General features: G+C 36.0%; 2 protein-coding genes across 3 annotated transcripts in view; both read right to left on the reverse strand.

Moving 5' to 3' along the window:
• The window catches only part of LOC138691562 (gastrula zinc finger protein XlCGF57.1-like), a 449766-nt gene that overhangs the window by 251569 nt on the left and 181168 nt on the right, over window positions 1–17029 (reverse strand). The window lies entirely within an intron of this gene.
• LOC138691568 (zinc finger protein 678-like) overlaps window positions 1449–17029 on the reverse strand; it is a 44920-nt gene continuing 29339 nt past the window's right edge. Inside the window, exon 6 of one of the 2 annotated variants that reach the window (XM_069813660.1) lies at window positions 1449–6464. In XM_069813660.1, coding sequence (XP_069669761.1) covers window positions 5546–6464 — 919 coding nt within the window. In that variant the 3' untranslated portion in view covers window positions 1449–5545. Of the gene's footprint in view, window positions 6465–7359; window positions 12243–17029 lie in introns of those variants that run through there. The other variant, XM_069813661.1, reaches the window with a different exon arrangement.

Consider the following 17029-nt stretch of genomic DNA (forward strand, 5'->3'; position numbering starts at 1 on the left):
TTCTCACACTGAAGTTAGGTGACTATCTCGAGGTAGAACTATTTCCAGACTGTATGAGCTTAAAGATGAAGTTTACGTTTTTCTCACCAGCCATGCCTTTTACCAAGCAAAGTGCGTGGAAGATGAAATCTGCCTTCAGACTTTAGCTTATTTGGCAGACATTTTCTCAAAAATTAACATTTTAAACTTATCTCTCCAGGGGTCAAGTACAGGGACATCATTTTATTTTTACTAACATTTTTAATATTAACTTGCCTATACCTCTGGATCAACGCCGTTTACTGCCCCCTTCCACGACTGGAGTTCGATGATACTGGCGTAATGTACAAACAAATCACTTTACTACGTATAGGAGGGAAGAAAAGTAGTTCATCCATTTACGTAAACTAGGAAATATTGCGCTTCTGAGTTTAATCATTTTCATTATGTTTTTGTTTAATCAAAATACTGTACAGTATTAACAATGAGTGTTTTGCTCATGAACTGAGCTGTCCATGTGGACGTATTCATTATGCAGTGTATATTATACTGTCTACAGCACATTAGCGTACAATATATAGAATGAAGTTAAATTGAAAAATAATCATAATATGGATATTTAAACACATTTTTTTAAATGGTGGCCGTTCATTTCGATACAGGCTTCAGTTCTAATGTGAATATTATCGCACTATAGACTTTTGTACTTAATTCCAATTACCACTTTCGTCCTTCGTAACTAGTAACTCATGTTGAAATAATTCTGTACTTACTCTATAAAAGAGTACCTTACGTATTGTAAATACAATCGTCACTTCTGTTCGATCCGAAAAGATAAAATCACTCAGACATGCTATCTACTGTCCGTCCAAGTGGTTATGTCGTAGGGTCGTAGAAAGGAGGGAAATCACGTGAAAGTTAATTACTTAACGAAGCCCTTTTATTTAAGTTATTTGAACCAGTTGTATAATATTACGTAGATGTCCAATTCCTAACAGAAATTAATGTTCTCAGAGAAGAGCTAAGACAGCCCAGCCACTAGCTGGCGAATAAAAGCTGGTGGGGGGAAACCGAGATACGACGTAGGCAAATGGACGACAGTACCTGTGCGAAAATGATTCAATATTGATAGCTCTTTCGTCACTGGAAAACGCGAACATATTTTTGGAACGTACTGTTTACTATGAGCGTAAGGCTACTTGAACTTCGTTAGTAGAAGGGGTGGGAGTGAAGTACACTTAAAAACTCAGGTACAATAAAAATTGAAATAAAAATAAAATGATGTCCCTGTATAAACGTTTATACTGTGCAAGACTGTATCGAATCAATCATTTAAAAAACTTAATTTTGGGGAAACGTGTTTCAATAGCAATCAAACCGAGTACTTTGATAACTTTCAAGACTTGCTGGTGGAAAATCATCTTTCTTTCGACGAAAATGTCAAGAACATGGTTAAAGAAGGGACTCTTGCTTGGAATTAAATTTTATGCATATCTACTGTATGTATATTTAAAAGTCAATGGTTTACCCAACTCAGATCGTTGCGGAAGGGGTTCGAGAGTCGAAAAAGGTTGGGAACCGCTGCTTTATATGGTCGTCTTTCTAATCTATAAGGGCATGAACATTCATAACTATGATATCATACCATCTACCCTTAAGAATTAAAATAAGATAACCTGTCGCTGATAAATTCGACCTTTTTTACTGATGACATTATTTCATGAATAAAGAATCCTGTTTCTAATTGGTGATTACTGTTTTCTTTCTCAAAATACAACAAGTAGTCTCTTATTGGTATTATGCCACTCCCATCTAACCTTATCTTCTTTACTGCCACCAAATCTATTCTAAATCTAGCCAGTTTCTTATTAATGTTACTCCTAGAGGGAGAAGGAGAGGGTGAGAGAGATGGAGAGAGAGACAGAAAGGAAGAGGGAAATTACCCTCAAACAGGTACCGGTAATTTTTTCCCCTGAAATCTTCCACTGTCCCACAACCAAAATTACCCCTAATTTCCACGGTCTCATAGGATGCTATTCATAGACATTTCGCTAGCCCGCGCTACGAGCGTGCTAAACTAGGCCCGGCTATCGACTGGTTACTTGTACAGAATTCACAGACGCTGATTATTCAACGGCTACGTTGGTCTGCGTATTACCTTTGGACAATGCTACACGATGCTGAAAATGCTTCTGCGCATGCGCAGACTGGCCGCGGAATTACACGATTGTCGAATGTTCATTGCAGTCGCCATTAAACTACGAATTCTGGAGGAACGTACAAATTGTGTTGTGGTTGTGGTGGGAAAAAGAATAATGGAAATTGAATGTAGTAAAAGGAAGCGTGGGGGCAACTGGACGTCAGAAGAAAAAAGTTTATTATTTACGTTGATCCAAAAACGAATTGCAATTGTAGAAAATAAATGTACGTCTACTAATACAAACGCGAAGAGAGAACAAGCGTGGAAAAACATACATAACAATTTCTGTGCCAGTTTCGGTGATGGGGACCGCAGCATACTTCGTTTGAAGGAGCAGTGGAAGAGATTAAAAACAAATGCTAAATGCAATGTCCAAAAAGTAAGTAGAAACGTTGTAACGATAATTATAGGTTAGGTCTGACTATAACGAAATAAATTGTTCTGATTCAATATTTTTTGTATTTATTTGTTAGCAAAAATAACTACAGAAGAACAACTGGCGGAGGATGTGCTGATCCAGAAACTAATGATGTAACGCCCAATGACTTAGACTGGGATAATGTCGCATCTCTACTGCATGCATTTATTAAAGATGACGCAGAATTTGACTCGGATGCACGAGCATCAAATGAGGTTCGTCCTTTTTTGGTTCTTATTCATGCTGAAATGTGTGTAATACTATTGCGTTCCTGTGCTTAACATTTAATATATTATTTGCTGGTAAATGTTATTTAAATGTGTTTTCGGAATGATTATATCACTCACGCATATATTGGAAACGTGGTAGCCTACAAAATGTAGGTAAATGTGGAGTAGTGATGTAGTTCGAGGTGAACACTGAAGAGTTCATTCTTTCCCGCTCATCAGAGAGTCTCACTGCGATGTTTCAGTGCTCTCGATATTTCGAACATGGTAGGAGAAGGTGAGAAAATGTTGAGGTTGTGTGTTTGTAGTTTATTTATTTATTTATTTATTTAATCTAATGATATAGACAAACTGAATATTTGTCGGCTGAATACTCAATATAATGTTTGTCCATTTGATCTTGTCCAGTATTCCTGAAATGAAATATTATAGAGGATAAAAGGGAAAATTAGTAATTTTGACATAATTCACACACTACTCAAAAGATGAATGAAACATTGTTATTTTTTAAACCATCCAAAAGATTGTTCTTGAAAAATGAACATAATCTGCGATATTTATTGCGCGCCAAAATTATTCCTTTTATTCACAAAATTGCACGCAACACAATTCTTTTTGTAAAATTATGTAATGATGTGAAATATAATCTAAGATTGCACAAAATTTGGTAGAAACAGTATAGGTACAACTAAAAGTGAATTTGTACTGTTAGTCTATAAATGTCTGGGCTAAAGCAAGGAGATGCACTATCACCTTTACTTTTTAACTTTTCTCTAGAGTATGGCATTAGGAAAGTCCAGAGAGGGTTTGGAATTGAACGGATTACATCAGCTCCTTGTCTATGCAGATGACGTGAATATGTTAGGAGAAAATCCACAAACTATTAGAAAAGACATGGGAATTTTAATTGGAACAAGTAAAGAGATAGGTTTGGAAGTAAATCCCGAAAAGACAAAGTATATGATCATGTCTCGTAGCGAGAATATTGTACGAAATGGAAATATAAAAATTGGAAATTTATCCTTTGAATATGTGGAAAAATTCAAATATCTGCGAGCAACAGTAACAAATATAAATTATACTCGGGAGGAAATTAAACACAGACTAAATATGGGAAATGCCTGCTATTATTCGGTTGAGAAGATTTTATCATCCAGTCTGTTGTCAAAAAATCTGAAAGCTAGAATTTATAAAAGTTATATTACCGGTTGCTCTTTATGGTTTTGAAACTTGGACTCTCACTTTGAGACAGGAAAAGAGGTTTAGGGTGTTTGAGAATAAGGTAGTTAAGAAAATATTTGGGGCAAAGAGGGATGAAGTTACAGGAGAATGGGCGAATCCAGAAATGCATATAGAGTATTGGTTGGGAGGCCGGAGGGAAAAAGACCTTTCGGGATGTCGAGACGTAGATGGGAAAATAATATATACATAGATTTGAGGGAGGTGGGATATGATGACAGAGACTGGATTAATCTTGCTCAGGATAGGGATCAATGGCGGGCTTATGTGAGGGTGGCAATGAACCTCCGGGCTCCTTAAAAGCCAATAAGTAAGAAGGAAGCCTATTAATGATGGTTGTATGTATGTTGTAAACATACATTTTTTTTTCGAATCTGACAATAAATCCAGACCTAATGAACTTTGCAATATATAGTGACGAACAAACACTTTCCAAACTTTGCACTCATGAATCTAGTCATATACATGTATTCTAATGGCTTGAAGTTCCAGAAGAAAATTACGCACACAATAAATATAAATTGAGGGATAGGGTGCAAGAAAGGCACTTCTCTCCAATGCAAGTATTGAGAAAATTCATGTTGAAAATTGAAACCGTAATAATGTTATCTATGCACGCCTTTACATTTAGGGTATTCCTGACCTCTACGATCACAGTATTGAACTACAAGTTGGTATATTTTATATTTTTTTAATAGGTTATTTTACGACGCTGTATGAACATCTAGATTATTTAGCGTCTGAATGAAATGAAGGTGATAAAGCCAGTGAAGTGAGTCGGGATCCAGAACCGAAAGTTACCCCGGAAAAAACCTCAACCAGGTAACTTGCCCCGACCGGGATTCGAGCCCGGGCCACCTGGTTTTGCGACCAGACACGCTGACCGTTACTCCACAGGTGTGGACTACAAGTTGCTGATCATACGCATAACAGATCAGAGAACACAATAAATTGTTTTACTCAAAAAGGCCACATCCTCTAAAGTGCCCTTCTTGCACCCAGCCCCTCATCTATCGCTGTTATGCGTGTAAATATATCGTTGTTCCTGCAATAACTCCTATGTGACATATTTAGTGATATCCAGTTTATTTGGTCTATCAAATAACTTAAAATAGTGATACAGCAAATAATAAAATCACCTATATCTAATTATATTTGTTTTGAAAATGTAAAAATTCACAGTCTCCTATGTACGACTGCCATAGGATGAATCAATGTTTTTTTTCTTCCTACTGAAAAGTTTTATATTTTGCACATAGGAGTTATTGGAGGACAACGATATGCCCTCTTACCACACTCTTAGACATGAAATATTTTGCAGCAGTTACCACATTTCAAACGTCAGTCGCCTACGTGTAGGCATCTGTTTTTGATTTTTACCGAAGTCGACAATCTCTTTCCACATCACATTTAATGGTCTCTCGCCTGTGTGTAAGAGGGCGTGCTTTTTAACAATTCTCAATTGCGAGTACTTACGGTACTTCAGAAATCATATTTGAATGGCTTTTCGTCGCTATGTGTCCGTGAATGTTGCGTGAAATCGCTGATATTTGCAAAACAATTACCGCACACATCGCATTTGAATGCTCTGTCCTCTGTGTGAAAGCGGATGTGTTTTTTTAGATTGAACCTATGAGAGAAGCATTTACCACAGAGATCGCATTTGAATGGCCTCTCGCCAGTGTGCACGCGTCTATGTTCCTTAAAATTCCCATGTGCTCGAAAAGACTTGCCACATTCACCACATTTGTATGGCCTTTCGCCAGTGTGCACGCGTGTATGTAACTTAAAATTTCCATATGCTACAAAAGACTTGCCACATTCATCACATTTGTATGGCCTTTCGCCTGTATGTATTCTTGTATGTATCTTCAACTGCCCTGATGAATTTAAAGATTTTCCACAGACATTGCATTTGTATGGCGTCTCGCCAGTATGTATGTGTGAATGTCGGGTCAAGATATCCGATGCCGAAAAACACTTTCCACATACATGGCATTTGAATGGCTTTTCGCCGGTATGTGAGCGCTTATGCCGGACTAATCGTCCTGATTCCGAAAAACACATTCCACATACATAACATTTGTATGGCTTTTCGCCTGTGTGTATGCGCGTATGTCTGATTAAAGTTCCTAATTCCGAGAAACACTTTCCACACACTTCACATTTGAATGGCCTCTCGCCGGTATGTGTTCGTGAATGTCGGATTAGAGTTCCATGTTCAGAGTAACACTTCCCACAGACATCACATTTGAATGACTTCTTGGTTGTTTCTGTATCAACAAGTCGTTTCTGAGATTGTGATGTTATAAAATCCTCCTTAGAAATATCAGACGTGACTGCTCCACAAGCAATGAAGTGGAATTCAGATGACTCATTCTTCTCAACGTCATCCACAAAGCTGAAATTAAAATTTATCATTTTATGAAATAGTCAATGCGGTGAGATCGTATATGGCAATGAAATACAGTTATATATACGTAGATGAATAAATAAACTGTGAAACCTTACACTATGGAAGTTTCTAAATTACATGTTGTACTTGATTACTATCTATTGTTTGATATATTTATTTCTCTTTATTCCTTACATGTATTTTTCTGAAATTATTTCCCTGACCTATATCAGCATCTTTGAAGGCAGGAGTATATAGTAACAAATAAGAATTGAAGGTCTCCCCGGAAAAAAGAATGTAAAATGAAATTATTGGAATACGTGATTCAGGTGGAAGAATTTATCATCTCGCAAATTCTTAAAGATTCCCTGCAGCTTTTACAGTTTAATTTATACCGTTCAGATCTTAATTAAGGATATTCTAATTTTAAATAAAATCTTTTGTTCATAACTATAATTTTAAGGTCATCTTATAAGATTTTGTTTTATAATTGATAATCAATAGTTCTTAATTATTACACTTTATTTTCACAACATTCATATTTAATTAATTATATTTATTTGGTATTAATTTCCGGATCCTCGTGGTCATCCTTAATTAAGGCCGGCTGAATTATTCTCTGTCTCAATAATAAATTATTGCTTTCAATAGTTCAATAAATATGTATGATTCATTAATTAAATGATTGTGTTAGTAAATCTAGGATTAAAGAATATGCCCCTGAAATTATTTGCTTAAATCCTTATTGAAGAGAGATGTTCAATTTATTAATATACAAATTTATGAATGAGGAGCAAATATGAAGAAATAAGATAATATGAAAACACTGGTAAGTGTAATTATTTTTATTCATAAATCACTAAAGAACATAGTTATTTTATTATAGATATTATATAAAAAAATCACTAAAAGGAGAACTGTATTGAAGGAATACCGAAAGTAACACTATTCAGTGCTTACGTCCCAGAGGAACGAAAGTGAAAGAGAAGTGTATCTTTCTAAAAAGAATCACTGAAATTTCAAATAATGTTCATAAATACGATTAGAACTTGCTGACAAGGGATTTGCATGTCAGAATTGGGAAGAAATAAGATTCCCAATAAAATAAGAATATTTGGAAAATCTATAAAATATTACAAGGGATTAATGAAATTAAAAACCACATACCTCAAAAAACATCCTACATCCTACCTATCTGTTCTATCTGCTAGTTCGAAACAGTTATAAATGTCACTAGAACCTAAAGAAATTGAAATCTTCTGTAAGTTTTTAAACATAGTAAAATAATGTTTAGGTGAGGGGTTTGGACTTCATCCATTGCTGGTTGTCAAAATCAAAAAATTAAGACACAACGTTTCGAAGGGTGGTTCTCGCTTCGTCTTCAGGCGGAAGGAACGAGAGAAAGGAAAAAACCTACTGTTGGGATCGTTACGTATAGCTATTCTGTATGACTGATCTATTGATTCCTGGCTTCGGTGGAGATTCTAATTAAGAAAAACCCGAAATCATTAGCAGCATGTTGGCACTAAACCAAACGTAATAAATGGGTGGGCGTGAAGTGGATTAAAAAATTGATGAAAGACACACAAAAGGAGGGGGCGGGGAACTAAAAAAATGTGAACAAGTGTTATGATACCTCGATAGAAAATAAAAGAAGGTAAAAAAAGAAAAAGCTAGTAACAAGGACATGATAAAAAAACTACTACTGCCACCTAGCGGTAGCAGACATTACTACTAACTAATAAGATGCAACACTAGGTTGCGTTGTCTAAAGGTGGAGATGACCCCAGACGGTCTACGTGGTGCTGGTGACAGCATTCTTCCCCTTGTATTGAATATTTCTGATGTCTAATTAAGAAGTCATTAGCATTAGAATCTCCACCGAAGCCAGGAATCACGAAGGGAGAACCACCCTTCGAAACGTTGTGTCTTAATTTTTTGATTGTGACAACCAGCAATGGAAAAAGTCCAAACCCCTCACCTAAACATTAATGATCCACCATTGCTTTCCAACCCCTCATTTAGATCATAGTAAAATAGTAAGAAAATAGATATCATTACATTTATTGCATTATATATTTTAGTTATAATTAAAGACCATTTTCTTAGTGTCACAACATTTCAATGGAGTATAAGTGTGCACGGGGTATACAATACGGTACCTACCCTTCTGTAACGACCCTGCTTACAAACACAACATCGCGCACTACAGCATAAATCTACAAGAGATCTCTTACTCCTAAACAAGTACAGTATACTTCAGTTAAGGAATGTTTATGATATTATGCAATACTAGTTGAAATACACATGCTTAAAACAAGTACGAAAGTACAAAAGTGGGTAGAGAAATTCGGAAGTCATTTTGTCTAAATGATAACATCATTGTACGCAATTTATGTAATAATGACAATCTGTTCTAAGAGACAATACATACAGCTGCACTGTAATTAAAAAAAAAAAACACACACACAAAACATTTGAAATTAGTAGAAAGATGTGAGTCTGACGATCTACTTTCAAATAATAATTCAGTACCAGGAGATGAATTTTACCAACATTCCCGTAAACGAAATTGAGGGCCACTTTAAAAATGTTATTGAAAAGCACACAAGGACAGTGCCTGTGATTTTTGGTAGGTTATTTTACGACGCTTTATCAACAAATCAGGTTATTTAGCGTCTGAATGAGATGAAGGTGATAATGCCGGTGAAATAAGTGTGGAGTCGAGCACTAAAAGTTACTAGCATTTGCTCATATTGGGTTGGAGGAAAACCGTGGAAAAAACTCAACCAGATAACTTGCCGACCGGGAATCGAATCCGTGCCACCTGGTTTAGCGGGCAGACGCGTTAACCGTTACTCCACAGATGTGGACGATTCAAAATAGACCAAGAACGAAAACGACAATGTGCATAATAGAACAAAGCGTTCTGTCATCAATACAAGCCTGGTAACCTAAATACAGGTTCATTAATTAATTCAGTGACCTGTCGAAGGGCAGGTATTTCATTGCAAACCCAGGTTTCTCCAATCTTTCCCATTTACTGCATTCCTCTTTCTCTCTTCATCTGATCCATATGTTAATGTCTTCTATCACCTGATATTTTCTCCCGTTCACCATTCCCGCCCGTACGTCCCTCAATAGGCAGTTTCTTCGGAGCCAGTGTCCCAAACAATTCCTCTTCCTCATCAATTTCAGAATCATTCTTTCTTCACTCACGCTTTCCAACACAGCTTCACTTGTTATTCTGTCTACTTCACACGTTCCATTCTTCTCAATATCCATATTTCAAATGCTTCTATTCGCTTCGTCGTAATGTTCATGTTTCTGCCCCATACAAAGCACCTCATTAGTCTCTTCCTTAGTTCTCGATCCAGAGGTAAACAAAAGATACTCTTTTTTCTATTAAGAGCTTCCTTCACCATTGCTATTCTCAATTTGACTTTCTGGCAGCAGCTCATGACACTGTTTATAATACGTCCCAAGTATTTGAAACTGTCCACTTGATCTACTGCTTCATTTAGATCGCAAGTTTACCTTTTTAATTTTTCTTCCTATGACCATGGTCCTCGTCATATTTAAATTTATCCTCATCACACACTACTGTTCACAGTTGTCATTTAGCTCCAGTAGCATATCCCTTAGTATCATATCCTCTTCTGCTAACAGCGCCATATCGTCAGTACTTACACAGTTTATTCTTCTTCCTCCTACTATAACTCCTCCTATGTTCTGCAAACAGTTCTCCAAACACAGGTTACCTATTACAAAATTTATGATACAGAATTTTTTTAGGAATTCAATTCAAATGGTAATCTGGTCAGATACATTTAACATAATAGTGAAAATGATTCCACCGATTTTCTGAGGTAGATAGACACGATGGGTGAAGAAGGATCTTTGCTACAAAATATACGAGAAAATAGATTTACGAGAAGAGTGAATCAACTTTCACGTGTCCTGCAAGTTTCTCGTTAATTGCGAATGATCACCTTTCAATTTATGTTTTGACAGTATTTCCTTTCTCGTTCCTAGTTTATTGTGGACAAGGTCTAAAAGTTTTAGCTTACAGGACTGAGAAAAACATATTCCAGAGACATCGCATTACCATATCTATTCGCTAGTGTTTTTGAAAACATATTTAAAATAGTCTTGCATAACAAACGTTTCAAAGATATCAACCTTGAAAGGCTTCTTGCCTATAAATGTTAAAAGCTCTTAGGCTACCCGAATGCGAAAAACATTTGTCACAAAAAACTAATTATAAAGGTTGTTATCAATAGGCTTGAGTAATTGAATACTTCTGTCGTAGATTCCCAAAAGGGGACACGTCCAAAATAACGAAGTGTTGTAAAATCGCAGAAAAACCATAAGACTTAAAAAATTAAAATGTTAATGAATCCTGAATGTATGTATCCATAGTGATGTCCACACCTGTGGAGTAACGGTCAGCGCGTCTGGCCGCGAAACCTGGTTGAAGTTTTTTCCGGGGTTTTCCGTCACCCCAATATGAGCAAATGCTGGGTAACTTTCGGTGCTGGACCCCGGACTCATTTCACCGGCATTATCACCTTCATCTCATTCAGACGCTAAATAACCTAAGCTGTTGATAAAGCGTCGTAAAATAGTCTACTAAAATATTCATAGTGATCTAATTAGAAAAAAAATATATGAACATTTAAATTTGTTAACTTCGTTATAGTTTATGCGATTTTCCGACACTTTGTGATTTTGTACATGTCCCCTTATGCAAATTTACAACACACTTATGCTATCCTACTAGTGACACATTTGAAAACTGTCACATTTAGAAGGTTTCTCGCTTGTCTGCAAAGCTCATGGCTTTTATGCCTTCTAAACTCCGAGAATCACTAAAGTCGAACATCGAATTTCAAAGGTTTCTCGCCTGTATGCATGCGTTTATGGTATTTTAGACTACTCGCTTGCGAGAAACATATACCACAAACATCACATTTGAAAGGTTTCTCGCCTGTGTGACGGCGTTCATGGGCTTTTAGATTACTGGTTTGCGAAAAACACATGCCACAAACATCACACTTGAAAGGTTTCTTGCCTGTGTGCCAGCGTTCATGTCTTTTCAGACTAGTCGCTTGCGTGAAAGACATACTACAAACATCACATTTGAAAGGTTTCTTGCCTGTGTGCCGGCGTACATGGACTTTTAGATTACTGGTTTGCGAAAAACACATACCACAAACATCACACTTGAAAGGTTTCTTGCCTGTGTGCCCGCGTTCATGTCTTTTCAGGCTACTCGCTTGCGAAAAAGACATACTGCAATCATCACATTTGAAAGGTTTCTTGCCTGTGTGCCGGCGTTCATGGACTTTTAGATTACTGGTTTGCGAAAAACACATGTCACAAACATCACACTTGAAAGGTTTCTTGCCAGTGTGCCGGCGTTCATGTCTTTTCAGACTACTCGCTTGTGAGAAAGAGATACAACAAACATCACATTTAAAAGGTTTCTTGCCTGTGTGCCGGCGTTCATGGGCTTTTAGATTACTGGTTTGCGAAAAACACATGCCACAAACATCACACTTGAAAGGTTTCTTGCCTACGTCCTTGGGAAAATGCTCGTTCAGTTCTCCCGCAGCCGAGAAACATATCTTAGACAATTCCAATTGCTTCTCATCTTCACGAGTCCGCATAGTTTTTCCCGAGGAACATGTGTTCTTCCGAATGTCGCACACAATCTCATTCTCATCAAGTGCGAGATTGTGCAATTCAGATGATACAGCCTTCTCATTAATAGCTGCAATCCTGAAGTATATATAAATTTATATAAATTCTAAATTATAGACATCAGCTCAAAGAATTTGAGTGACCACAAGGATCCTGAATACAATAAACATGTACAATATAATGTGATGGATACATTAAAGAAAAAAGAAAGTTAATTGTTTAAGGCAAATATAAGTGGATTAATTGAAATAGAGATGATGATGTAATATTTGAAGAGAATCCTTGATAATATTTATAAGGACAGACATTATATAATCAAAAGGAATATGAAGTTCCATCTGAATTTGGAAATATAACCTCTACTGCCAAACAGCAAAATAATGACAGACTATTGTTTAAGAGGGACGTTGTACTTTTGAGAAAGATAAGTCAGACAAGGTTCATATATGGACTTCTTCTCAATATCAACTTCGGTGGCCTGGTTTAGGTACCTTTCGAAACGGATAGTAGGGTCAAGAACAAGAGTCCGTTAATAGCAATAATGTCTGCCCGTCTGAAAGAACCATCTGATGACACAAAGTACTTCCTCATGAATCTCCCAATTTAAAGTTTTTAACGATGTCGCCAAAGCATGTCCACCACGATGATGTCTAGCATTGATCAGCAGCTCGCCTTTAGGGCATTGTCCAAGCACGTGTCCAAGTGTTTCAAGCTCGCTACAGTCTGGATGACTGCAGCGGGTTGTGCTTAGAGTTCTGCCCGGTATTGCGCGAACCGCCGAAATATTGCTTGACATTTTTAAAGCATTGGTCCATTCTGAGGAAGATAGGCCCTTTCGATTGCTTACCCATGAGTTAGCCTTGGAGAGATCACTATAAACAATAACCCTTTTACCACGCAAGGTATGGTTTGTCCAAGTTTGGAATGCGTCATTTCTTAAGTATTTACGAATTTTACGACCTGACCAGTTGATAGCATCAATAGTTGTGATATTCAATTTTGACAGAGCAGAAACTTTTTCGCTTACAAGGTCCCTAACATTGTGGAGATGGCAGTCATCAACACGAAGAAGAGCATTACAGATATTTATGTGTTGTACATAAGCTTCCCATGATGCTTTCATTAACGAAAGATCACGATATTTTTAGGGGAGTAGAGCATTCCGTCAGGGCAGTCATGAGGAAGACCAATAAGCTCTTTGCATGCTCCTCTGGTAACTTTATCTAAATCATTAAGAAATTTGGTTTTGATTTGGTAGAGTGGAGCACTCTGTAAGGGATAAGTAAGAGTGGGCCAGAGATATTGATTCATAATCGTGACCTTCTGATCAGGTTTTAATAAAGGGGAGAGACAGAGTTAAGCAATATTTTTACTGAATGTGGTAAAAATTGCACATTCATAAAAAACGATTTCATCATTAAAATTAATACCAAGGTATTTAACGCGGTCATTAGGATTAGAAATGGATTGAATGAGCGAACCATTAGCGGACATGACATTTAAACTGGGATAGGACACCACTCTTAATCGCTATTAAATTGCACTTGCTAGGGTTAATAGCCAAACCAAGAGTAGAAAGGTTACTTTCTGCTAAACTAATCAGATATGTAATTCCATTTTCACTACTTGAAATCAAAGCAGTCTATTCAATAGTCACAACAAGTATGTGATTAGTTGCAGGAAATGGGACTTAAAGTAGGACTTTTAATTTTTTTGTTTTTGTCTTTCTTTTTTTGTGGTTTCAAAAAGAGGATGAAATACTGAGCACTTATAACAATTCATACTTCTAGATGCTATAGTTTTTAATATATTACTAATTGAATGTTGATATTACATAATGTACTTTTCGATAAAAATGAAATTAAAGTTTTCACTTGTTTTCTTGGCAACTATAAGAAAGATTAAGGGTCGAATTCATAGTCGTCGTCACTTATAAAATCAGCAAACACTTAAGTAATGAGCATTTCCTTAGCACTTATTTCAGATCGTATTGCAGATACACTACTCATTCATATGCCCTGAGCATTCCCTCGACATCAAAAGAAATATGGCAACATGGCTAGACGTGAGCGCTTTCCTACATTAAATTGTTTTCCAGCGTCTTCAAATTGTTAAGTCGGCATTATTGTCATACACAAATACACAAGTAAATATTATAGAGCTAAAAATTATACAAGATGTCCAGAAAGCATTTTACAGAAAAGAAAGAAGTGAGCTAAGATAACTAGTTATAAAATATGGAGATATCGTCGAAAGTAAAAAAAAAAAAATGATAATAATTGTTCTCTCCAAAAGAAGAAATTGACATGGAACAAAATTGCAGTTGAGTTTAATGCAAACTCCGGAAATATATCTGTAAGTAAATCATTTTAATTTATTTTTTAGTTATTTTTATGCTAAACAAAGTGGAAATGATATAATTACGCATATTTTAATAGCTTACTCCTTGAGTAGAATGCAAACAAAAATGCAAATAACACTTTGTTGGGACGTGAATACATTTCGAAAAAAAATGCCACTTAAATCTACCTGAAATGCTGTTGTATCATAAAATCTAAAAGCAACCAGTACTTTCAGCAGTGGCGAAATCGGTAAGCCTCATGGCTGTATATGTGAATTTAAATGAGAGACACCAGAATATTCACAACAGTGTTCTTGTCGAAACGGTATCTCCTCTTAAATTGTTGATCATTATACATCTCTAAAGGGTTTTCCATATCTCTGACATATCTTTTGCTTGCCTAAATTCATTTTCATTTTAATTACAGAACTCAATAAATTAAATTAAATCATATCATCATCTATTGTATACCGAATCAGCTGATTACAATGGATATGAGGAAACACATGAGTAAACTGACAAGCTACCTTATTTGAATAAGTGTTCACTTTAGTGGGATTTATGAATTGGAAATTATTATAAGCAACTGCTTAAGTGTTTCCTTACGATAAGTGTTGACTATGAATTCGGCCCTTAGGCATTTAAGAAGCACTGTGTAGTTATTATGAATTATACATGAAATAAAAAGATAAAAATAACATTGTTTATTTATGTGTTAGTATGTTGCAAGCTGTGTTTCTGCGAAATGAGTTAACGGAAAGTGAACATAAATAAATTAATATGAAATACAACACCCACACACATTAATCGTTAAGTTACCAGCATGGAATTGATATGAAATACATACAGAAAACATAAAGAACTTAAAAGAATGAAACAATGTCTTCTAGCTGGTCATCAGATTTTTCATTTTCCACATCACTTTCTGTTTCACTAACAGTGTTACATGATGTAAAATAATCGGTATAAAAAGTTTGCAATTCGCCAATTAAACAAATATTCTATATTCATTTCCTTCTCCATAACATTAAATCAAGGACAACTCCAGCGCCTGATTAAATTACAAAACGAAAGGGACCTAAAATTGGTAACGTTATAATCCCACAAAACGACTTTGGGTCCCTTTTCTGCTGTCGACATTCATTCAGTAAAACTCATTTTGCGCGATTTTGTGACCAACAATAAAACTACGTCGTAGTTTATTATGTATAGAAAACCTACACGTAGTGCAAGATGTCAAAACATAGATATGCAGTTTTTATACCGCAAACTCGTTATTCTATTCTCCTGTAAAATTTCCTTTCACGACTTTAGGTCCCTTTCCGCGCAATGGGTCACATATGAATCCAGATATTGAATATTCAAATCAAAACAAACCTATTTCATGAGGAGGTATAGGTCTTGCAAGCATGGATTACGATGGAAGGAATGCGAATCAAGCACTGCAATATGGAAGAGTGGGCAAGAGGAAAGGTTACGAATAAATGATATTCGAGAGTACAGTCAGAAGAGAATTGACATCGATGGAATCAGTCTTGCGTTGTGATAGTTATATTGTGACTTTAGTTTGTTCTATTGCATGTGAATGCGCGTCTTGTATCGCATGGTGTTACTATTTCATTCGTAAACATATGTTGCGCGTTTAATTAGCCTCGAATTTTTCTCTTGCTACGTTCTTTATTTCCACAGCGTTGTCCTCATTTGTTGATCTTCTTGGAAGAGACAGTACTTCCATCGGTCCGTACCTCTCCCCCCTCGGCATGCCTACATACACACGTCAAAACAGACAGCAACGCCACCATTGCTTTTCCGTAATCGTTTCTTGCGCGAGCTATACATTGCAATTAGAGATATATAGACATACATCCTTGTTATTGATTTATGAATAATATAAGAAATATCAAAATTGTCTCAACAATTTGGACTTAACATGCAGAATAAATTTTATAAGGATTACAGAGCACTAGTCAACTCGTACGTAGTGTTAATTTTTAATAAACCTCTCTGTCCAAAGTCATTTGTCTTTGCCTCATTCTTTTTCGACACGAGCGTGCTATTTTATGTGATTGTTTCGAAATTCGATATACGAACAACCTATTATTGAGATATATAAAATCTTTATAGTTTTCAATTTTGTCATTTAAAAATTAGGAAAATTTGTAATGAAACATTCCTGATTCCATTTCGTAGCAAGCATCATCATGAGAAAATTTGTATTGATATTATCTCTAACTTGGTATTTGTTGTTTTGCGAACGTTAAACTAGTTACAATACTTTCAAAGCTCTGCAAGAAAGTAATTTACAATTGTTAAAGAACATAGACACACTAAATATTTCTTTTCACTGTTTTAATAACTACACTCACGTTCAAGGACATAAAAGCATTCATTGACTCAATTGAGAGAAGTACTTGAGATGTCTGTAGTAAATTTAAGACTGCATACTGTCCTATTGAATGCATTATGGTTGACGAGCACCTTTCACATCTATGGGGATAGGGTGGCCAGACGTTCTCATTTGTCT

This window comes from Periplaneta americana, chromosome 16, assembly GCF_040183065.1.
Source record: "Periplaneta americana isolate PAMFEO1 chromosome 16, P.americana_PAMFEO1_priV1, whole genome shotgun sequence".
Classification (NCBI taxonomy): Eukaryota; Metazoa; Arthropoda; class Insecta; order Blattodea; family Blattidae; genus Periplaneta; species Periplaneta americana.